The sequence below is a fragment of the Balaenoptera borealis genome (assembly GCF_965194805.1).
Source record: "Balaenoptera borealis genome assembly, chromosome: 15".
Taxonomy (NCBI): domain Eukaryota; kingdom Metazoa; phylum Chordata; class Mammalia; order Artiodactyla; family Balaenopteridae; genus Balaenoptera; species Balaenoptera borealis.
The window spans coordinates 80677199-80702772 of NC_138871.1; the positions used below are offsets into that span (position 1 = coordinate 80677199).

A 25574-nucleotide genomic window follows, 5' to 3' on the forward strand; every position below is an offset into this window, starting at 1 on the left:
GGTTACACAGAGCGCTGAAATCAGGTCACGTTCACTTCAGAGATCACGTCCCTTCTGCTCTAGTCCACATAGAGGCCTGATAGTCCAAGTTCTTGAGGAAATTTATTTCCATATTTGTAACTGGATTTTGTTATAATATTTTAATAAATGGCTAAAAATCTTAAAGAGTCTGTAAAGTTTGTTTTAAAGGTAATGCTTAGTTATTTTACAAATATTAGAAAATACAGTTAAGTAATTACGAAAGAATAACAACAAATTTTACTGTCCAAAGTTGTCTACTATCAACATTTTGGTGTATGTTCTTTGACACTTTTCTGTGTGTGTAAAAAAATATATATATAGATATATACTACATATATATATATGTAGATGATGCTCTACATTCTATTTGATACCTTTTTCTTGATAACTTTTCAAAATTAATATATTGTCAGCATCTTTCCATGTCACGTATTGTAATAGCATAATATTTCATTGATTGTATATAGCAAAATCTAGTAATTAATCTCTTTATACTGGCTGTATTTTTCTCTTTCATAACTTAGGCTGCATTAATTGCCTTGGTATCTGTGTATATCTGTAATTATTTCCTAGGGATAACTTTGTAGAACTTAAATTGCTAGATCAAATACTATAGACATTAAAGTTTGGGATAATTATTACTAAATTCTTTTCTAGAAGGTTTACCAGTTTTCATTTTTGAAGATATAATAACTAGAATACTTTAGTATATATTTCAATATCACAGATATTAAGTAGATCACTAATATAAATATGGTCACTTGTTAAAGCTATTTGACTTGTTAAAACAAGACTTTTCTCCCTAAGTGATTAAACTCTGTAATATGATATAGACCAGTGGTTCTTAACCAGGATCAATCTGTGGAGCTTTAAAAAAGTATTTTCGCTTGGGCCCCATCCCAGATTTACCGAATCAGAGCCTTTGGGGATAGGGTCCGGGCATCTCTATTGTATTAAAAGACTGTGCTTAAAATCACTTATGCTTGTATCACTAGATTCCTAATGTAGCTATGTTCCTAGTAAAATAAGGTTGGAAGAAAACATTGTCACCAATGAAAGGGTTTTACTTGAGGCACAAAACCATCCATATGAGAGAAAGAATGATTTAGTGTTGTCTAGAGAAGTTGTCTGGTCTGTAAGTGTTTGTGATGTCTTATAGTACTACACAGTAGTGTTGTTATGGCAAAACTGTTGTCTTAATTTTACATATATTTTGCAGGTCTGCAAAAGATGATTTTACATCTATTATTGGGAAATGTCAAGGTAAGAGTTTCCAAAATAGTCAAAAAATGAAAAATTCAAATCTGCAACAGTTAATTTTTTTTTAAACTCATTTATTTATTTATCTATCTATCTATTTATTTATTTTGGCTGCGTTGGGTCTTTGTTGCTGCACGCGGGCTTTCTCTAGTTGCAGTGCGTGGGGGCTACTCTATTTGTTGCAGTGCCTGGGCTTCTTGTGGTGGCTTCTCTTGTTGCGGAGCATGGGTTCTAGGCGTGCGGGCTTCAGTAGTTGCAGCACATGGGCTCAGTAGTTGTGGCATGTGGGCTTCAGTAGTTGTGGCACGTGGGATTCATGAGTTGTGGCACGTGGGCTTGGTAGTTGTGGCTCGTGGGCTCCAGAGCGCAGGCTCAGTAGTTGTGGCACACGGGTTTAGTTGCTCCACGGCATGTGGGATCCTCCCGGACCAGGGATTGAACCCGTGTCCCCTGCATCAGCAGGCGGATTCTCAACCACTGAGTCATCAGGGAAGTCCCAGCAGTTAATATGTCTTAAAAGTCAGAATAGATACTATTTATTGACAAGGATTATTATGACTTTATTAAAATAATTTTAAAGCATCTTAACTGATTTCTATTCTGTAAATGTTTTGCTTTAAGATCTGAATTTTGGAGAGATTTGAAATTGAAACTGTTTTACAAAAGTCTAAGCCAGTTTTGGGATAAAGTATTTGTAAGTGTCTATAGTCTTTTATTTTGAATTCAATGCAGAAAATAATTTGTAGATATGTTAGGAGTTGGTCAGTTAGAGACTAGTAAAAATAATCTGGGATTTGATCATTGTTTGATATATGATTCAGCAAAAATTTACTGAGTATCATTTATGTATGTGAACCATTTTTCTGGGTCCTAGGGGTATGAGTGTGATCAAAAAGGCATGGCCACTTACCTCACAAGGCATGCAGACACTCAACTATATACTTACAGACTTTGATAAATCTGATGAAGGAAAAATACAGAGCAGAGTGAGAGTTTAACCAGGGGTGTGAGATGAGATTGTTGAGAAAAGGTGACTTTTGGAAAGCAACCTTAAGAATGAGTAGAAGGTAGGAGAAGACAGGGGAGTGTTTTGATCTGTGGGAGCCGTGTATGAAAAGGTTGGGGAACCATATGGGAGGAAAATAATTAAGTGGGTGCTGTTAGGTAAATGCATCTATTACTTATGTTTTATTTACAGGACCTCCAGTTCCATTTGTGTGACCTTGTGTTACTTTAACAGTGGAGTAGTTGTAGGAATCATCATGATGATAATCATGGTCATTGTGGTGATGACAACCACTTGTCATGTCCTTCCTGTGTGCCAGGCACTGCATTTAGTGCTTTACATGCACTTTTCCTCATTTACTTGGAAGAACATGGTATACATATTTTATCTTAAAGCAGCATTAGGGTAGAATAAGTAATCAACAGTGAAAGAGCAAGGAGAAGGGAGGCACTGGTAGTTTTGAAATCTACAAAATGGTGGTAAGACAGAGGATTCCCCCTGGCTGGTCTTAAGTTCCTGGTCAAATGCAACATTAGTGGCCTAGGGCCAGTTTCCTTCTCATTTTTCTCATTCTCAGCTGTCCACATGTGTTCAGAAGATAAAAAATCAAATATTTTAAAAATGTTTTCAGTCCCATATAAATGGTGATATTAATTCTATTAGTATGTCAGAATCGTTATTCTTATACAGTTCCACGTATACTAGTGGATAAACTAGTAATAGAGTTCTTATGGAGTTAGCTTTACATATAGTGTATATTGTCATTTAAAAGCAAATGTGAAATTTCCTATGTATTTTTATAAATTTACCTCCCCTTCTTAAAATCTGTTCCTTCTCTTCTGTTACTTGGAGAACCCTGCTCCCTCAGTACCCTGGTCAGTGGTACCATTATCTGTACCAAGCCAAAAATCTAGACAGTTTCTCTTCTTTTTCCTTCTCTCCCTTCTTTCTTACTTTGACAAATATTTATTTAGTTGCCACCATATGCCAGACAGTATTATCCTAGGCAGTCTGTTTACAATGAGGAATAAGACACCGATTACCTAGATTTAAGGGTTTATAGTCCATCAGGGGAGAGAGAGAGAAATAATTCATTGCACTTATGCTGAGTGACACAGTGGAGAAGCCTCACCTTATCTTAACTTCACCATGTCCTGGGAATCTGTGTAAATGGCTCTTGCTTCCTGCTTGTGCACTTCAACCATCACAGCCCTGGTTCAGGCTCTTAACATTTTTTTACTTGGTTTCTTGCAACAGTCTCCTGACAAGGTTTTCTTCTATATGCCCTTCACTTATCAATACTTTACCCTGCTTGTCAAGTTGATCATTCTTCATTGAGAATTCTCTCAAGATTACCCTTCAAGTCTGGCTCCACTGCTTCCTAAATATTAACCTTGAACAAGTTACTTTACCTCTCTGAGCCTCAATTATCTGCAATACAGGCATAATCCTATAGAATGGGTTGTGGAAAAATGATGTGAGCTAATATATATAAAGCTCTTAGCATGATGTCTGACATACTAAGTACTTAGGAGGCATTAAGCTATTATTACTGTTACTAGTACTGTTATTCTGCCTAAAATCTTTCAATTGTTCACTGTTGGCTATAGAATGCAGTTCATATTTTCTAGTTCAGGACACGAGTCAGCCTGTGTCTGTCCTGTAAGATACCCCTGTCATACGTCCTGTGATCTAGTATAAAGTAGCTTGCAGTTTTCCATCCCCATTGTACTTTTCGTGCCTTGGTACAGATGGTTCCTTTAGCCTAGAAGCCCCCACCTTTATATTTAATTAATTAGTTCTGCATGTTTTAGTTCAAGCATCAGCTTTTTTTGGAAACCTTTTTTTTCTTGCCCTCTTCCTCATGATTTGTGCATTTTTCTTAATGTTTCTGTAGGACTTTTTGTACCTATGTCACTTCACTTAGCGTAATCTTTCCTTTTTAAATTGTTGACTTGCTTGTTTGATTCCTAATTAGATTGAAGGCAGGGCTTCTGCCTTACGCAACTTTTTTTTTTCCATTCTTAGCGCCTAGCGTGGTGTCTGGCACATAGCAGGCACACGGTTTTTGACCTTATCAAGTGGATAATGGTAGTTGGGGACTATTAAAAAGATTTTTATGAATGAATCTATGAAAAAGTATATTTGCTTGTTTCTTGTGAGTTAATTTTGTAACTTCATGAGTGTCTGTGTATGTATGAGTATATATATACATAATACATACGTATATATGTATTTTGTATATATATATGGACATGTATAAGTTTATGGGTAATTGTCATGATATTCATGTTTTTTATTCCTGTTGTACACAAGTGTGTATACATACCACAATTAGAACAATAAGGGTAGGTAGGAAGCCGTGTTTTCTTAGTATCTTTTAGAAAATAAATCGAAGGGGAGTAGTTTCTGTGAATTTCTAAACCTTGGGGCTTTAGCATTTTCTGAATTTGCTTCCTATAGTTTTTTCACCAGCACTTATTAAAGTGGACCAGGCTTGGCTTAAATAATATATAAGGATCAAGAAGTTCCGAGAAGAATAATCTGGGGGTATTCAATTGCCTTTTTTCCCAGTGCTTCCCTTTTGTTGGGTGAGGGCTTGGGGAGCCTGCAGTGGGCTTCTGAGGAGTGTGCTCAGAATGTTGGAGTGATTCAGACAGACAGCCCCTCTGAGCTTTGGCATTAGACCCTACTCTGAATCAGTAAGTAAACTGAGAAATCTGTAAGTTAACGTGAAATTGGGAAGATTAACTCTTATGTATTTTACACAAATTGTAATATTTGTTAGAGCTTTTACTGTGTACAGTTAATGTGGCAGCATGAGTGAGGTAATAATGCTTTGAGAACGGATGTTTTATTTTGTTGGCTTCTGAATGTGTGGATTTATGACTTTCATGCTGCATTAATGGCTTCTTTCCATTTCATGTAATGTGAGGTAGTGATCATTTGCTTATTATCTAACTCATCTTTATGGGAATAACTCTCATATGCCGAATGATATTTCCTGTGTATGCCTGGAGAGAAGGAGCCGGATTGTTGTTAATGCGTTTTTGAAACTACATGTCGTAGTCTGCAAACTGAAATAGGAGCTATTTGGTTCCACTTTGGTATTTTTCAGTTATTGTTTTATAAAATATTTGCTGTTTGAGGATACTTTAAATGTGGATTGCAACTTGTTGGCTATGTTTGCCAGGCCATAAATAGTAATTCAGTCTTCTCTTTCTATCTTGAATAGTGACCTAAAAATAGCACATGGAATTAGACATTTTCAGAGCTGTGCTACGTTAATCAGGAGATTTTTCTCGTATTTCTGATTTTGAGATACCATAAACCAGAGCTTCCTAATGCTGAGCAGCAGCTTGCCTAGTGTAGGTGGGCTGAGGTCCCATCAGCCCCCCAGTGGCCCGGTGGCCCTCTGACAGCGTGAGCTCAGGCTGGTTGCCTCCAGTTTCCAGCAACCTCATCAATTTACCCATAGGTGCCATACAAACATGATATTCTATGTGTGTCTTGACATGAAGAAGGTTGGGAAGCACAGACTGTTTGAAGCACCCAGAGTTTGAAATGAAACATTTCATTCTTGAACTGTGATTCAGGAGCCTCAGGTTATATGGTAACTATTTCTTTTCATAACTTTTAATAAATTTTTTTCCTGTTGAAAAAATAATGCACATTCTCAGTAAAAATTTTAGAAACTAAGAATGAGCAAAAAGTAGAAAATAAAAATAAGCATACTATCCAGAGATAAGTACTATTAACATTTCATGATCTGTTCTTTCAGACATTTTTCTGTAAGTGCTTGTTAACTGTAGATATGCTCTGTGAAAGTAAAATGTTTTATAATCTGCTTTCTTCACTTAAAGATAGATTGTTAAGTCTTTTAGGTTGAAGTTCAAGAAGAACTTTCCGAAGTATCTTTTTTTACTGGATAGCTTCCTGAGTGTTAAGATGTAGGTCTCCCAATCATCCAAATTATCCAGAAAGTGCATATAAATTTGATCTCTGAGGAGTAAGTACCTCAGTGTTATACTTGATTTCACAAGCAAGGTAGAACCATCATGAGGCCTTTGTGCAGGTAATTGTGTATAACATAGGTTAGCAGATTATTACATCTATGTTCATGGAGCTATTGGTTTATAGATTTTTTTTTTTTTTTTTGGTAATGTTTTTCTGGTTTGGTATTGGAGTAGCGCTGGTCTCAAAATAATGAGTTGACAAGTGTTCCTTCTTTTTTTGTTTTATGCAAGAGTTTGTGTAAAATTGGAATTATTTCTTAATTGTTTGATAGAATTCACCAGTGAAACTTGGAGTTTTGTGAGTAGGTTTTTAATTCCTAATTAAAATTTTAAAATAGATATAAAGCTTTTTAAAATTTCAATTTCCTCTTCTTTCAGTTCCAGTTATTTTTATGGAATTTTCCCCTAAATTTTAGCATAAATTGGCTTAAGGTTGTTTGTAGTACTTCCTTATTATCCTTTTATTGTCTGTCAGACCTGTAGTAATGTCCCTCTTTTGTTCTTGATATTGGTAATTTGTGTTCTCTCTCTCTTCTCTTGATCAGTCAGGCCAGAGTTTTATCAGTTTATTAATATTCAATAAAAATAGGTTTTGATTTCTTTTTCTGTTGTTTTCTTTTGATTTTTGCTTTTATCTATATTATTCCTTTCTTCTGCCTACTAGATTTAATTTGCTTATATTTGTCTAGATGGAATATGGACATTTATTTATTTATTTATTTATTTTAAATTTTATTTATTTATTTATTTATTTATTTATTTATTTATTTATTTATGGCTGTGTTGGGTCTTCGTTTCTGTGCGAGGGCTTTCTCTAGCTGCGGCAAGCGGGGGCCACTCTTCATCGCGGTGCGCGGGCCTCTCACTATCGCGGCCTCTCTTGTTGCGGAGCACAGGCTCCAGACGCGCAGGCTCAGTAGTTGTGGCTCACGGGCCTAGTTGCTCCGCGGCATGTGGGATCCTCCCAGACCAGGGCTCGAACCCGTGTCCCCTGCATTGGCAGGCAGACTCTCAACCACTGCGCCACCTGGGAAGCCCCCGGAATATGGAAATTTAGATCACTGACTTTAAACCTTTTTTCTTCTGTAAGCATTTAAGCTTGTTGTAATCTAAGCATTTTTGTTATTGATATCTAATTCTGTTTTGGTCAGAGAACATATTCAATATGATTTTAACCTTTTAAACTTATTGAGACTTGATTTATGGCCCAGCATATGGTCTGTCTTCAAAAGAATTTGATTCTTGCATATGGTGCAGTTTTTAGGTATCGTGGTTTACAAATGTTAATTACATTCAGTTGGGTTAGAGCTGTTCAGATTTTTATATATGCTGATTTTCTGTCTAGCTGTTCTGTCATTTCCTGAGAGAGGAGGGTTGACATTTCCAAATATAATTGTGTATTTTATTTTACCCTTTAGTTCTATCTAAAGAAGGGGTTCTAGTTTATAGGTGCCTACACATATTATTTTGTCTTCTTGATGAAATGGCTCCTTTGCTGTGATGGAATGTCCCTTTCTATCTCCAGTAATACTCTTTGTCCTGGATTCTATTTTGTCTAATATTATTATAGTCGCTCTAGCTTTTTTATGATTAACATTTGCATGACATATTTTTTTCTCTTCTTTTTCATTTATCTGTATTAAATGTACATCTCTTATAGAAAGCATATAATTTGAGTCATGCTTTTTTTTCAGTGTGACAATTTCTGTCATTTAATTGTAATGTTTAGAACATTTACTTTTTTTTTTTAAACATCTTTATTGGAGTATAATTGCTTTACAATGGTGTGTTAGTTTCTGCTTTATAACAAAGTGAATCAGCTATACATATACATATATCCCCATATCTCTTCCCTCTCGCGTCTCCCCCCCACCCTCCCTATCCCACCCCTCTAGGTGGACACAAAGCACCGAGTTGATCTCCCTGTGCTATGCGCCTGCTTCCCACTAGCTAACTATTTTACATTTGGTAGTGTATATATGTCCACGCCACTCTCGCACTTCATCCTAGCTTACCCTTCCCCCTCCCCGTTCAAGTCCATTCTCTACATCTGCGTCTTTATTCCTGTCCTGCCCCTAGCTTCTTCAGAACCATTTTTTTTTTTTTTTACATATATATGTGTTAGCATACGATCTTTGTTTTTCTCTTTCTGACTTACTTCACTCTGTATGACAGTCTCTAGGTCCATCCACCTCACTACAAATAACTCAATTTCGTTTCTTTTTATGGCTGAGTAATATTCCACTGTATATATGTGCCCCATCTTTATCCATTCATCTGTCGATGGACACTTAGGCTATTGTGAACAGTGCTGCAGTGAACATTGTGGTACATGACTCCTTTTGAATTATGGTTTTCTCAAGGTATATGCCCAGTAGTGGGATTGCTGGCTCGTATGATAGTTCTATTTTCATTTTTTTAAGGAACCTCCATACTGTTCTCCATAGTGGCTGTATCATTTTACATTCCCACGAACAGTGCAAGCGGGTTCCCTTTTCTCCACACCTTCTCCAGCATTTATTGTTTGTAGATTTTTTGATGATGGCCATTCTGACCGGTGTGAGGTGATACCTCATTGTAGTTTTGATTTGCATTTCTCTAATGATTAGTGACGTTGAGCATCCTTTCATGTGTTTTTTTGCTATCTGTATATCTTCTTTGGAGAAATGTCTATTTAGGTCTTCTGCCCATTTTTGGATTGGGTTGTTTGTTTTTTTGATACTGAGCTGCATGAGCTGCTTGTATATTTTGGAGATTAATAGAACATTTACAGTTAATGCAGTTTTTGGACTGGTTAGGTTTTACCTTCTTATTTTTCTATTTGTCCTATCTCTTCTCTGTTTCCTTTTAGCATTTATTCTGGGGTTTACAATGTGCATTTAAAAATTATTTTATTACACAGTGTACATCCGTTCCCTCCTATTCCTTTGTACTGTTGTCAAACTTTTTATAAATGCTAAACTGCCACAGTATATTATTTATATTGTAATTTTTGTCAAGTAACTTTTTAAGGGATTAAAAAACAAGGGTAAATCTTTTATTTTTCCTTCTATTTTCCATTTCTGTTACTTTTCAACTTTTTCTTTCTGTAAAACTTTCCATTTGATAGTGTTTTCCTTCAACTTGAAGAAATTATTTAATATTTCTTGTAATGCAGGTCTGTTGATAAATTGTTGGTCTGAAACCATCTTTGATTTTTGCCTTCATTTTTGTAAAATATTTTCTCTGGATGTAGAATTCCAGGTTGACCTTTTTTTTTCTTTCAGCTGTTTAAAGATATCATTGCATTGTTTTGATGAGAAATCAGCAGTCATTGCTGTTATTGTTTCTGTAGGTAATGTGTCTTTTTTTTTCTAGCTGCTTCTAAGATTTTCTGTTCATCATTGATTTCAGAAATTTGGTTATCATGTGACTTGATTTTTTTCTAGTTTATCCTGCTTTAGGTTTATTGAGCCTCTAAGATCAGTGGATTCATAGATTTCATCACATTTGCAAAATTTATGGACATTATTTAAAATTCAAATAAAATTTCCTAACTTAGTCTCTTTTTTTAGGTATGGTGGGCGGCCTAGTCTGAAACTAGTTACTCTGGGTTTTTTTTTTTTTTTTCTTTTAATTACAAAAGCAGTACATACTTTGAACAAATTCAAACAATGCAGAAGTAACAATATGATTGTTTTATCTGCTCAATTTGCGTTCTTCATAGAAACTTATAGTAATGGTTTAATATAAAGCCTTCTTTGCTTATATGAACCTGTACATAGATGGATTGACCTTTTTTAGGTAAAAAAACAAGATCATCTTATGTATTTTGTTCTTTAGCTTGCTCCCGCACTTACTGTATCGATGATGTCTTTCCCAGTCAGTGTGCACAGGTGTAATCCATCCAGTCTTTTAAATGAAGCCACAGCGTTCCATTGTGAGAATGTGAACCACATTTTATTTATCTATTCCCCTCTTCGTAGAAATTTAGATTGTGTACGGCGGCTTGTTTTATTCTTTCTCTTCCCATCTTTGTCCCTTTCCCCCTCTAACAGCGCTGGAAAAGACATCCTGTTTGTCCATGGGTGTAGTGTACAAAATGTAGCTACTGCCATATTTCCTTCCTGAAAGTTATACTTATTATACAACCATGTAAAAGGTATGATTATAAAGCTATTTCTTTTCTCCATTGTCAGCACCATATGTTACCTGTTTCTAAAATATTCATCAGGTTAGGCAGAGGGAAAAAAGCATCTCATTTCAATTTGCATGTGTTTAGTTATATGGTAAGGCATATGTTAAGTTGCTATTTTTTTTGTGTGTGTGAATTGTTAGATCATATCCTTTTGACTATATTCCTCTTGGATTATTTGACTTTTCCTTATTGACTATTTCCTTACTTGACTATTTCCTTATTATTTCTATATAGTATGAATGTTACCCTTTGTCATACATGTTGCAAATATTTTTCCCAATCCATTTGTCTTTTAAATGTGTTATAGTGTCTTTTTTTCCCATGGAGCATTTTTTTTTTTTTGGTAACTGCATTTGTCATTTTATTTTCCTTTGTAACTTCCAAGTTTTGTATGCTTTCCCCTTTCTTATTCTAGGATTTTAAAAATTTTCTCATATCTTCTACTAACACCTTAATTTCAAACATTTAAATATTTAGCTCCTCTGCATGGCTTCTAGCCCCACTAGTTTGCTCTTGCTCACTGGTTCTTGATGTAAAAGTCAAAGAATGTTTGGGAGAGAGTGTTCATTGAACCCTTGGTGATCGCCCCATGGTCACACCCAGCTGTTTTATGGCAGCACTGAGAATAAAACCCGGTGTTCCTTATTTGTAATTTTTTCCCTTTTCCATTTCTAATTTGGGTACATGAGCACTGGATTGAAGTGTGCTCCTTTAGCACTTGAGTGCTGTTGTGTCGCAGCCGAGTACGAAATGCTGGTGATAAAGTTATGAACAATACGGACACAGCACCTGACATTTTGGAATTTATAGTTTAATGCGTAAGGCAGACAATAAAAAGTAGACAAATATATACTGATCTGGGATAAGAGCTGTGAAAGACATGAAATCATTGGAATGGAGAAGAACAACGGGGCCTCGAGGCTGCTTAGACAGGGTGGTCGGAGAACACTGCCTAAGCAAGCAAGATTTAAATTGAGACGTGAAAGATGGAAAGGAGCCAGGGACAGGTTCGGGGCAGAGTATTCCAGGCCGAGCAGACAGTGCTGACCGGAGCTCTAAGGTGGAAGCAAGCTCGGCAGTGGGGCAGGTTGAAGGGGCCGCAGCCGGTGCAGGATGAGTGCGGCTGTCAGTGGTTTCACCAGCAACGTGGCAGTTGTCACACTGCTGGTTAACTTTATCATCAGCCTGTTTGAATACTTTTCAGAAAACTCCGTTGACACTGGCTTTGTACAAATCTGTGCTGTTCGTTCCTCTCCAAAACCACACAGGGTGCTGGAAAAATCTGATGATAATGTCTTTACTTTCACATTGTTATGTGAAATCTTCTCTTGTAATGAAAACATATCTTTATCTGGGTCAAAACACATGCTGAGTTTTCTGGAGCTGCTGGTTATAACTGGAAGTAATAGTAAAAACAAAGTCCCTTCAGGTGGAACTTACTTCAGACAGATACAGAAGGTAGTACATAAATCTATTTATCCTCCTATCAAAATGAAGAGGAAAGATGTTATCGCAGGTAAAACAGAGAAAGTGGAAACATGTTGCTGTGTTTCTTTAGAACATGAATATTTTTCAGGGCATTAACTTGTCCTCTTGCTGGTGTTTGTGTAGCATCTGTGTATTTGTGGGTCTTGAAGTATTGTGTTGTTTATCATTTTGTGCTTAGGTTTACTTCCAAGTTTCATTGTTTTTTAAAGCTGAGGACAGAGAACTGATCTTTTTCTTCATTTTATTCCCACCTTTAAAAAATTGCTTTTCCAAAGTGTATGCAGTATTTCGTTAGGCTTTAATAAAATTCCCTAGACCCTCCTGTGTTCAGGGGCCTCTCTTGGCTCTTTTTGGCATGCTTTTTACCTTTGAAAAATAGTCAAAATGAAGAAACTCATTGACATCTGGTATACTTTTCCCATATACAGAACATATTTTACATATATTGCAGAGATGAGGGGGGTTTAAATTCTACAGTACCTCTGTTAGGTGGAGAGAAGACTTCAGTTATATAATTCACGTTTAATTGTTAGTCCCTGAGGAACGGTAAACCCTTAGCATTACCTTCCTCCATTACTATAGATTTGTCTGAGAGGCTGGGGCTTTGCTCATTAGTGAAACGTTAATCACTTTCTGTTCCGGGTCCTAGGATGGTAGTGTTGAGTAAGACATTGTCTCAGAGACTTGTGGGGGAAATAATCATGTAAACAACATCGTCTGATGTGATAAGTACTATGAGAGACTTTTGTACAGCATATTTGGGCACATAGAGGAGGGCAGTCAATTTTGAAGAGTGTCAAAAAAGGAAGAGGTGACAGTTTGTTACCACAGGTGGTTTAACAAACAAGTACCCTTGGATTAGCATTGGAGATGAACATTCTAGGTAGAAGCAGCAATGTGCATGAAAGACACAGACTGGAGTATGCATGGTTTATTTGCCAGGTGGTTGTGTTATTGGTGGGTTATTAGGTGTATGATGGAGGAAGGGCGGGGAGGTGAATTGGAAAGCTCTGATGGGACCATTGGTGAAGGACCTTTCATGTATATGGAGGAGTTTGGACTTGATTTTGTTGGAAATGGATAAACATTAGGGATTTTAAAGCAAGGGAAAGATGTGATCTCTTCATCTTTCTCTCTTACAAAGATAACTTCGGATACTGTTGAGGAAGGATTAGAGGGGAAGAGCCTGAAGGTGGGAAGACCCGTTAGGAGGCTGTCATGAGAGTCTAAGCCAGAGATGATGAAGCCTGAATTGCGATATTAGCAGAGGAATAGAGAGAAGGCAATAAATTTCAGAAACATTTCTGAGTCAGTAATCCTCAGGCTAAATCCAGGCTCTGACTGAGGGGCCGTGTGTTGTAATGAAGTGCACACTGCACGGGAAGGCAGCATGCTTACGTTCTGGGTTTGTTCTGATCGTGACTCCTGGTGTCACCTTGAGGCTCCTAATCATTTGGAATTTTTGTTGGTAAAGGGAAGGCACTGGTCCTACCTGGCTCTTCAGTTCTGGGATTCTAATAAGGGGAAACAGGAGCAAAGGAAACATCAGAAACCTCAGACAAACCTAAAACAGTTTAGAGTTTCACAGCCCCTTTCTCTTTTGCAGCTGGTAGCCTTTCTATTGTTGTACTGAAAAATTCAGAACAGAAGAAAATACCACTGTCGGATTATTAAGGTGTTGATTCTCAAAATCTTATAATTGTGTAATTGATTGAGAACAGTTCCTGATTCAGTTGCCTAATATACATATGTATTCTTTTCTCTTTGTAATTCTGTGTCAGTATAATCCCACTTTGTTTTTCTTTATCATCTATATTTGAAATACGTATTTAAAAGATCTCAGTCAAAATTTTCAGTTTTGTTTTTTTTTTGCTTTTGGAGGAACTTAACTCACTGGATTGGAATAGTTTTCTGCTTAATCTTTATGCTTTTGATCTCTCTTAACTTCATAAGTATTTTGAGGTATATCATTCCTGAGCCTTTACCAGATGAGGGCTTGCTCAGCATTCAGCAGACCACTAGTGTCAGTAGACTTTGCTTCTCAAGTAAGTGGGGCAAAGCTTGTCACGGTTTACATTTCCCACTCTTACTTGAAGTGGCTTTTTGGGAGCTGTTCTTTTCTACTGAACAGGAGTTTCAGAGACCCTTAGGAAATGATGTCGTACTTGAATACTCTCTTTAGCTGCAGGAACTATAGGTATTAACTATCCTGATAATGTTAAAAGCACTTCTTTTCTTTTCATTCTAGTTCCAAAAGACCCAAAACCCCAGTGGAGACGTGTGGCGTGGAGTTACGACTGCACCCTGCTGGCCTATGCTGAAAGCACGGGAACTGTGAGAGTGTTTGATCTCATGGGAAGTGAACTCTTTGTTATAATCCCGGTATGTACATACCTTAAACTGAAAACATATTTTTTTTGACTACCTTTCATGTATAGGTACTTGAATGAATGAATGTGATGAGAGAGGAACTATAAATGTAAATCAGAATAATAAGCTGTGAACTTAAGATGCTTAGATCTAGTTAGAGATCTATACGTTAAATATTTATTCTCTGCGTTTTGTAATGCGCTATGCAGACATAATCTACCATTATTATAAGACGGTAGTAAGCAAATCCTGAATAGAGGCGCAGAAAGCTGTTGTAAAGCTCCCGTGAAGGAAAGAAACCAGTGGGCCTTGGCAACGGAACCAGCCTGGGAGGAGTTAGAATTTGTTACCCTAAAGGGATAGAAACTGAAATGGAGAGTGGAGAAAAAAATTAATGGTGGTAATAACTTATATTTGTATAGTGCTTTGTATTTTATTAATGACTTTGATATACATTCCTGTTTAATATTCACAACACCCTTTGAGTAGATTGGGTACTTATTATCCTCATTTTCCAGTTTAGAGAGCATAAATTGTGAGGAAGTGAAATGACTTTTCCCATGGTAATCCAGTTAATTAGTGTCTCTTTTAGGAATTCGTGCTCTTTACTTTGTATCCTCCTTCCTCAAGTGAACAGAATAAAGGTGCAGGTAGAACAGTGGTTCTAACTCTGGCTGCATCTTAGAATCACCTGCAAAGCTTTATGAAGAAAAGAAAAAGAAAAACTAAACAAATTGCTGGGTTGCCCAGGCTCCCCCCACAGAGAGTCTGACTTAATTGATCTGAGTGGGCCCTGGACTTTAATAATGTTTCAAGCCTTTCAGCTGATTCTAATGAGAAGCTAGGTGTGAGACCCAAGGATATAGAGAATGATTTTTGTTCAGAAATGAGTGGAAAAACTTGAAAAAGTACATTGGGCTCCTGTTATAGAAGTTCTGGGGAACCAAACTAAGTAGGTTGAGTTACTGTTTTCTAGACTAGCATTGTCTAATAGAAATGTAATATGAGCTATATATGTGATCACGTGTGTAATTTAAAATTTGTTAGTAACATTAAGTTCAACAGGTGAAGTTTATTTGATATATTTTATTTATTACAACATATCTAAAATGATTACATGTTGAAATGACAGTGTAAAAATGATTAATGAAATATTTCACATTCTTTCTTTGCTACTAAGTCTTTGAAATTTGGCATGTATTTTTATATTTATAGCATATCTCAATTTGGACTAGCCATGTATCAAGTGTTCAGTAGCTACATGTGACTACACTGTTTTATTGAGTGGTTCTAGACAATGAGGAGCCATTCAGGGTGGTAAACTTCATTATGTGCTTCATTATGTGTACTAAGGTACACATGCCCTCCAGATCTTTAGCAAATATAGCCTGATATTTAGTTGATAGAAAAAGGCTGGCATTGAGTGAGTGTTTTAAGTGTCCTTCCCTTTAAATTGCTGATTAGGCAAATGGAAGTAACTGGAGGCATTTTTCTTTTTTTCTTTTCTTTCTTTCTTTTTTTTTTATAGCATTGGTTACTACTGGCAGTGGAAATTAACATTTGAGAGCTTATGTCTGAATTCTGTATCTTAGAATTCTTTGAGGCGGAATGATAGCATTAGTTTTTTTTTCTTCTTCATTTTTTGCAGTGGAAGTATAGTCTGAACAGAAATTCACCTACTAGGGGGGCATCTCACCCAAAGAGGCTGCTGTGGTTCCAGCCTGTGGTTGGGGGAGGGCTGGTCTAGAGTTGGGTATCTAGTACTAGGCACTTTGGCTTACATGATTCTTCACATATGATCAATTCTGGGCTATCTTACTTAAAGGATACCTGGCAAGGCTAGTGTCTTGAATATCCTTCAATTATACATATGTTAACTTCTATCTAGTATCTTTTTAGTAACTTAATTTCCTCCTCTTTCACAGGCATCTAGTTTAGCAGGTGATCTGAGCTATGCCATTGCTGGGTTGATATTTTTAGAGTATAAAGCAAGTGCACAGTGGTCTGCAGAACTCTTGGTCATCAATTACCGAGGAGAACTTAGAAGCTACCTTGTAAGGTAAAAATGCACTTTATTTGGGATGCCCTGTTTGAAATAATGTTTATTTCTCTGCTTTAGTGTCAGATTTTGGTGCTTTTTTTTTCCTTTTAGCATTTTATTATGAAAAATTGCAAATATAAAAGGAAGGTTGAAAGACGTTTATAGTGAACTCTCATATACCTCCACTTAAATTCTTTTTTTTGTTGTTTTAAATTTTATTTATTTATTTATTTATGGCTGTGTTGGGTCTTCGTTTCTGTGCGAGGGCTTTCTCTAGTTGCGGCAAGTGGGGGCCACCCTTCATCGTGGTGCGCAGCCTCTCACTATCACAGCCTCTCTTGTTGCGGAGCACAAGCTCCAGACGCGCAGGCTCAGCAATTGTGGCTCACGGGCCCAGCCGCTCCGCGGCTCATGGGATCCTCCCAGACCAGGGCCCGAACCCGTGTCCCCTGCATTTGCAGGCAGATTCTCAACCACTGCGCCACCAGGGAAGCCCCTTAAATTCTATTTAGCATTTTACTGTACTTGCTGTGTTGTATTTTGATCTATCTTTCTATCTGACCATTAATCAGTTCTATTTTTTAATATATTTCAGAGTCAATACATATATACTTTAGCATGCATATCATTAATTAAAGTTCATTAATTCAAGTTCAATATTTGCTTGTCGTTTTCTTTATTTGAAATAAAATTTGCCTACAGTGAAGTGCACAGATCTTAAGTGTACCAGCCAGTGAGTTATGACGAATGCATACACTTGTGCAAGTCAAACCCCTGTCAAGATACAAAACATTACCATGATGCTAGAAAGTTCCCTCATGCCTCTTCCCAGTAAATCTTTGTCCACACCCACCCTCAGAGCAACTGCTGTTTATATTTTTTCCATCATAGATTAGTTTTGCCTGTTCTAGTGATTTACATTAATGGGCTCATAGAGTATGTACTCTTTTGTCTAAGTCTTCTTTCATTCAGCTTATCTTGAGATTCATCCTTATTTTTACATGTATCTGTAATTTATTCTTTTTATGGCTGATTAGTATTTCATTGTATGAATATCTCATTTGTCTTAGTTTGGGTTGCTATAACAGAATACCATAAACTGGGTGGCTTATCAACAACAGAAATTTATTTCTGACAGTTCTGGAAGCTGAAAGTCTGAGATCAGGGTGCCAGCATGGTCAGGTTCTGGTGAGAGCCCTCTTCTGGGTTGCAGACTGCTGACTTCTCCTTGAATCCTCACATGGTGGAAAGAGAGCTAGTTAGCTCTCCAGCCTCTTCTTATAAGGACACTAATCCCATTCATGAGGGTTCCTTTCTTTTGCCCTAATAGATCCCAAAGACTCCTCCTCCAAGTACCATCACATTGGCATTAGGGTCTTATATGAATTTTGGGGTATACAGACATTGAATCTATGGGTGTCACAAACCTTCAGTCCATAACGCTCATGATTTGTTTATCCATTCTTCTATTGATGGACCTCTAAGTTTCTGGTTTCGTGAATAAGGCTGCTATGACTAATCTTGTACAAGTCTTTATGGACATGTGCTTTCATTTCTCTTGGGTCAGTATCTTTGAGTGGAATTGCTGAGTCATAGGGTGGATAGTTTGGTTTTACAAGAAATTGCCAGAGCTTTTTCAAAGTGGTTATATCATTCATATTCCTACTAATAATTTTTCGGAGTTCTGGTAGTTTTATATCCTCAGCAGTATTTGGTGGTGTCTATCTTTTTAATTTTAAACATTTTAATGGGTATTTAGTGGTATCTCACTGTGGTTTAATGGTATTTATTTCTTATTTACCTTCTTGAATGTAGTGTTGGAACAAATCAGAGCTATCAAGAGAGTCACTGTTTCAGCTTCAGTAGTCATTATCCTCATGGAATCAACACAGCTATTTACCATCCTGGGCACAGGTAAGCAACTGTTTGCTCTCATATTTGCTGGAGTATTAGGTGGATGTAGAAGTCTTGGCACAGTTTCAGAAAGAAGAAGTTGTCCGTTCTGATTTTTATTTTGGTTTCTTTATTTCCTCCCCTTGTGTATAGTTATCCTAACGTCTGTAATATTGTTGCAGTCATCTTCTTCTTCTTCTTTTTTTTTTTTTTTTAATTTATTATTTTTGGCTGCGTTGGGTCTTCGTTGCTGCACACAGGCTTTCTCTAGTTGCGGCAAGTGGGGGCTACTCTTCGTTGTGGTGCATGGGCTTCTCATTGTGGTGGCTTCTCTTGTTGTGGAACACAGGCTCTAGGCACGCGGGCTTCAGTAGTTGCAGCATGCGGGCTCAGTAGTTGCGGCACATGGGCTCAGTAGTTGTGGCTCGCAGGCTCTAGAGCACAGGCTCAGTAGTTGTGGTGCACGGGCTCAGTTGCTCCGCGGCATATGGGATCTTCCCAGACCAGGGATCGAACCCGTGTGCCCTGCATTCGCAGGCGGATTGTTAACCACTGCGCCACCAGGGAAGTCCCTGTTGCAATCATCTTCTGAACATTCATGCTCATCTGTTTGGCAGACTGAGCTTCTCTTGAGTCCGATGGGGCACTGGGAATATTCATTGAGGAATATCTTCTCTCTTAGTTCTCTAAATCTTTTTTTTCTTATCTGTAAAATGAGGTTAATACGTAACACATAGCATCGTTGAGAGAGTTAAAAAGTAGTGCATGTGAAATGCCCTTGCATAGAAGGGCCTCAATAGATGGTCTTCCCTTCTCCTTTCCTTCTTTGCAAGTTAGGGCTGCACTGATTGCTGCAGAGTCGATTCCTACCACTAGAGGCACAACTGTGGATTCAGTTCCAGACCCCTGCAATAAAGGGGATACTGCAATAAAGCAAGTCACACGGATTTTTTGATTTCCTAGTGCCTATAAAAGTATGTTTACACTATACTGTAGTCTGTTAAGTGTGCAGTAGTATTCTGTCTAAAAAAAATGTACATAGCTTAATGAAAAAATACAAAACGAAAAACAATTACAATAGTAACATCAGAGTTCACTGATCACAGATCACCATTAACAAATATAATAATAATGAAAAAATTTGAAATATTGAGAGAATTACCAAAATGTGACACAGAGACATGAACCAATTGTTGTTGAAAAAGTGGTGCTGATAGACTTGCTCTGCACAAGGTTGCCACAAACCTTCAGTTTGTAAAAAAACCAAACCAAAACAAAAAACCCCCAAAAAACGTAATATCTGTAAAGTGCAATAAAGCGAAGCACAGTAAAATGAGGTGTGCCTGTATATTCCATTTCTCATATGTGCCACTTCTTCATTTATATATTTGCCATCTACATTGAGGGTTACCGAAAACTTTTCTACTTCCAGTGATTTCTCCCTTTCATTTTGTTATTTGAGAATGAAATTTACGTTTATTTTGTAAATTAGCCAAGCTAACTTTTTGGTTCTCTAAAAGGGAAGAATATCAAATTTTGAGTCAGACAAATCTAGCTTGAGTTCTGAATTTTGAGACTTATTCTCTTGGCAAGTCCTTAAACCCTCTGACCCTCAGTGTACTTAAGTTTTTTGATTGAAAATGTACGAAAGTTTTGTATTCTGTTCAATTATAGGTTTGTCCTTGTGTTTTTTAATTAATTAATTAATTAATTAAATTTATTTATTTTTGGCTGCGTTGGGTCTTTGCTGCTGCGCGCAGGCCGTCTCTAGTTGCGGCGAGCGGGGGTTACTCTTCGTTGCAGTGCGCGGGCTTCTCATTGCGGTGGCTTCTCATTGTGGAGCACGGGCTCTCGGCGCGCGGGCTTCAGTAGTTGCGGCATGGGGGCTCAGCAGTTGTGGCTCACGGACTCTAGAGCGCAGGCTCAGTAGTTGTGGCACACGGGCCTAGTTGCTCTGTGACATGTGGGATCTTCCCGGACCAGGGATCGAACCTGTGTCCCCTGCATTGGCAGGTGGATTCTTAACCACCGCGCCACCAGAGAGGCCCCTGTCCTTGTGTTTTGTTTGGAATTTTTATTCTGCACAAGAATACACACACACCTGCATACAGCTACACTGAAGTCCCGTTTACATTTCCTTGATCCCGTCCTCTCTGACCCTCTAGAGATAGCCACTGTCCTGAGTTTTGCTTATCATTCTCTTGCTTTCTTTATAGTTTTACCACTTATACATATTTAGTTATGAGTATATAAATGGAATCATACAGGAGACATACAAGTCTTGCTTTGTGACTTGCTTTTTGATGTATGTTGCTCTAGTTCATTCCTTTTTAAGTACTATTAGGATATTTCATTTTGTGAATAAATTGCCACATATTTATCCTTTCTCCAAATTTAGCTTGTTTCCAGTATCTTTTTGGTTATAAAAAAAAGTACTGTGGCAAAAATTATTGTGCATTTCTCTCACACATGTGCAAGAATTTCTGTAGGATATATAACTAGGAGTGGAATTGCTGAATTGTTGGGTAAATACATCTTCAACTTTACTAGATAATACGAATGTTTTCCAGAGTTGTTCTACCAATTTACAGTCCCATCAGCAGTGTATGAAAAGTTTCTGTTGTTTCATATTCTTACTAGCAGTCTTGATGATGTCAGACTTAAATATTTGCTGATCTAGTAGGTGTAAAAGAGTATCTCATTGTAGTTTTAATTTGAGTTTCTGTGATAACTGATGAGATTGAGAAACTTTTCATGTGATTGGCCATTCATATTTCTTATCTGTAGAATGCTTTTTTATATCATTTCTTATTTTTTTATTGGGTGTTTGATCTTGACATTCTTCTATAATCTGGATATTAATTCTGGGTTGATTATATGCATGATGAGTATCTTCTCCCAACATGAGACTTTTTTTTTCCTTATAATTTACGTTTTATTTTATGAATTATATCTGTACGTAGTTCCAAGTATTAAATAGTTTGAAAAACTGACTCCTCCACCCAACTTCTTGCTTTCCAAAGGTAACCACTTTTAGCTTATTTTATTTTATTTTTAAAAAATTTTTATTGGAGTATAGTTGATTTAAAATGTCGTGTTAGATTCTACTGTACAGCAAAGTGAATCAGTTATGCATATACATATATCCACTCTTTTTTAGATTCTTTTCCCATATAGGTCATTACAGAATATTGAGTAGAGTTCCCTGTGCTATACAGGAGGCCCTTATTAGTTATCTATTTTATTGTAGTATGTATATGTCAATCCCAATCTCCTAATTTATCCCTCCCCACCCCCTTTCTCCCTGGTAACCATAAGTTTGTTTTTCACATCTGCAACTCTATTTCTGTTTTGTAAATAAGTTCATTTGTACCATTTTTTTGGGTTCCACATATAAATGATATCATATGATGTTTGTTTTTCTCTGTCTGACTTACTTCACAGTATGACAATCTCTAGGTCCATCCACATTGCTGCAAATGACATTATTTCATTCTTTTTTATGGCTGGGTAATATTGCATTGTATATTTGTACCATATCTTTTTTAAACATTACTCTGTCGATGGACATTTAGGTGCTTCCATGTCCTGGCTATAGTAAATAGTGCTTAGCTTATTTTAGTTGATTCCTTTGGCTATTTTGGTGAATCACGACCTTCTATAACCTCCTAAGAAAGAATTCATGGGAAGTATATTTTTTGAGGGCTTGTATGTCTAAAGATGCTCTTGAGAATTCTAATGTTACTCTAGTGTAAAATCCATTTTTTTTTTTCTGTCTTATTTTTTTGGTCCCCCTTCTCTCTGAAAGCTGAGATTTTATTTTATATTTTCCCCCAGTGTTCTGAAATTTGACTGTGTTATGTCTTGGAGTAGGTTTTTTTTTTTTTTTCAAATATCCATGGTATTGGCCATTCAATTTGGATACTCACCTTTGGGGAAATTCACTGAATTATTTCTTTGATTATTTCTTCTCCTCTGTTCTGTTTCCTCTCTTCTCTCCAGAATGTCTATTATCTAGATATTGAGTATCCTGGACTCACCTTTAATTTTCTCATTCTCTTTTTTTCCCCTTTGTTGTTGTTGAAAAAGAGAAGTAAAAGATTATTTTAATTTTTTCTGTATAGCTATTAAGGAAGAAAGTAGTTTGAAGCACTTTTGATATCTATGATAAATATAATGAATTGATACATATGATCTTGTTTAGAAAAAAATCATATATTCTGGTTAATTTTTTCTGATTTATTTTCTATTTACTAATTCTGTGCCTCATCTCTTTTTAAAACTAGTCATTGTATTTTTAGTTTCATTTTTTATATTTCTCATTTCTAGAAGTTCTATGTAGTTATTTTAAGAATCTCTCTTAGGAAGGGAGAAAAAGGAACTGAAATGAGTATTCAGTGAGCCACTAGTTGTTTTGAGGATTAAATACATAGTAGATATTCAGGAAATGATAGCATTGAATAAATATAATACTATTAATTTTTACCTTTTGATTTGTGTAGATCCTGTCTTGAAGAGTCCGTTGGTATATCCTTAAGAAATTTGAAGATCAGTTTCAGAAGTCTAACCAATTAAAAAATTTAAAAATTAGAAAAGAATTTTCTAAATACAATAAACTGAAATGCTAATAGACCTTTGTTTTACTTTAGATGAAGCTGAGTGATCACATTCAGAATAGAGTTCTTCACATTTTATAAAATTGAATGTAATTGTATAAGCTGCAAATAATTGTTTTCTTAAATCAAATATTTCTTTTGATGATAAAATAAACATTATAAGCATAAGAAAATTGTGTTTTTAAAAAAAATAAATTTATTTATTTATTTTTGGCTGCGTTAAGTCTTCGTTGCTGCGTGCGGGCTTTCTCTAGTTTTGGCGAGCGGCGGCTACTCTTCATTGCGGTGCGCGGGCTTCTCATTGTGGTGGCTTCTCTTGTTGCGGAGCATGGGCTCTAGGCACGCAGGCTTCAGTAGTTGTGGCACACAGGCTCAGTAGTTGTGGCTCGCGGGCTCTAGAGCGCAGGCTCAGTAGTTGTGGTGCACCAGCTTAGTTGCCCCGTGGCATGTGGGATCTTCCCGGAACAGGGCTAGAACCCTTGTCCCCTGCAATGGCAGGTGGATTCTTAACCACTACGCCACCAGGGAAGTCCCTGTGTTGTTTTTTATTCTTGTCAACTTCTTATATAAAGTATGGCCTTTTAATGTTTGTTTTTATGTTTCAGATCTTGTATTTTCCTTGCATGGCTTCACTAATGTGTCTTCACTAAATTCTGCTGCTAGAAAGGGGATAGAATGTGTTTTGCTTTGACATGCTTAGTTCTCTGTTGTGAATTTTGCCAAGGCTAGACAGTGCATACTCACAGTGTCACCATATATTGCACCCATGACACTCCAATTGCTGGTTTGATTTTTGTTGAGGGTGACCTATTTCTTTATGTTTACATCTTCTTTGATACCATGTTTTATTATATAAACCTCAAGCGAGGTTTGCTCTTTGCTCTTTTAAGGCCTTTTCTTGGTTTAGTTCAACTTATTTGTATTGTTTTAGTGCAGTTATTAATATCTTTCTCAGCACTTATATACATTAAAAAAAATTAATCTATTGTCCCTTGAAAAGTATATGTGTTCTGTTAGAGGAATTGTCTGCCTGTATTAGTAAAGATTGATGAGGTGGAAAGTCTATTCTATTGTTACTTGGCCTTTCCATTACTGTCTTATTTATTGTGGCTTGCTGTGTGCAACGCAATGTTAGGTTTGTGGAAGATATAAAGATGGAGAGCAATCCTGACTTCAGGGTCTCATATTCTTGAATGAGAAATAATATATACCTATATGTATATGCATATGCGGTTGACCCTTGAATGACATGAGTTTGAGCTGCGCAGGTCCACTTATACATGGATTTTTTTCACTAAATACATGCTATCGGAATACATGATCTACGGTTGGTTGAGTGTTACATGCACGTGTGGATAGGGAGGCCCGATTGTAAAGTTATACACAGAATTTTGACTGCTAGGGGTGGGGATTGGTGCCCCTAACCCCTGTGCTGTTCAGGGGTCAACTGTATATCTAATATATATATATATATATATATATATATATATATATATATTTGTAATGTCAAATATATATATTTCTTTCTCTATTTAAATATGTGTGTGTGTATATATATATACACATACATACACATATATAACAGGATTACAAACTGGAAAGAAGTAAGGGCCTTAAAAGAGTGCACGTATAGTGATGTGGGGATCCAGATAAAGGAGATATTATTTCCTTGAAGGATCAGGGGAGTATGGCAGGTGGCATTAGGACTGACTTTGCAGAATGGATATGACCTGGACATGACGGGTGTTCCAGACAAGGTGACATTGTGAACAGTGACAAGAAGCAGGAAGCCACAGTTTATTTGTGGAAAATCTCAAGTGCTGCAGCTTGGCTGACACTGTAGGGTGTGTGTGGGAGGGGAGGAGAGGTGATAGTTGTGGTGGGAGAATGGGTGTGTGAAAGGCAGGTTGAGTTCAGGTAATTGGGAGCGTTAATTGGCTTTTCTGTTCTTTAAGGAACTCAGATTTTTGAGATGAGGAAACATATCAGCTGTGCTTTGAGGAATGTTGATTTGGTTTGGAGATACTAGTGGCTGGGTGACTCATAGGTGATAATACACTAGTTCAGGCCACAGGCAACTAGGGCCTATTCATTTTCATACATAGAATTACTATGTATACATATATATCGTATTTTGTTAATTTTTAAATTTTGATTAATAGATCTTATATTTCCAATTAAAATTTCAGATAATTGAAGGCAACAAATACATGCAGTGTACATTTAAGCAATAACATCTAGTATAAGAGCTCTGTTTGTCAATTGGTACCTCTCCATCTGTGGGCTCCTTGGATAAGTGACTAATTTCTTCAGTGGAGAAGAAAAATTACTATGTTTCTTTCTTTTGATTTTTCTCTTCCCTTTTTCTTCTCTTATATTTTGTATTCTTCTGTGCCACATTTTTCTGTTTTATTTTTCTTGTCTTTTTTAGAAGAGGTGCATTTTATATCTTAATCTTTTGCTGTTTTTTTGCTTTGTTTAGTTTATTTCACGATGACTATTCCGTTGTCTTGGTTTTTTACAAAGGTCAGTATTAGACTTCTTTTTTCCTAGCAGTATTTCAGGAGCGTAAGTGGGGTTCACTTGGGACCGTAGGTTTGAAATGATCATACATTTAATAGTTATTACATGATAATAACTTGTCATAAGTCAGATTACCTTATTACTTCTTAAGCCTTTCAGTTTT

At 36.7% G+C, this 25574-nt stretch overlaps 1 protein-coding gene across 2 annotated transcripts in view; it reads left to right on the forward strand.

Moving 5' to 3' along the window:
* Positions 1–25574, forward strand: part of NBAS (NBAS subunit of NRZ tethering complex) — a 345856-nt gene that overhangs the window by 10351 nt on the left and 309931 nt on the right. For both annotated transcript variants that reach the window (XM_082357496.1, XM_082357497.1), the window contains exons 6-9: positions 1241–1284; positions 14217–14350; positions 16264–16397; positions 18195–18293. In XM_082357496.1, the coding sequence (XP_082213622.1) occupies positions 1241–1284; positions 14217–14350; positions 16264–16397; positions 18195–18293 (411 nt within the window). The remainder of the gene's footprint in view (positions 1–1240; positions 1285–14216; positions 14351–16263; positions 16398–18194; positions 18294–25574) is intronic.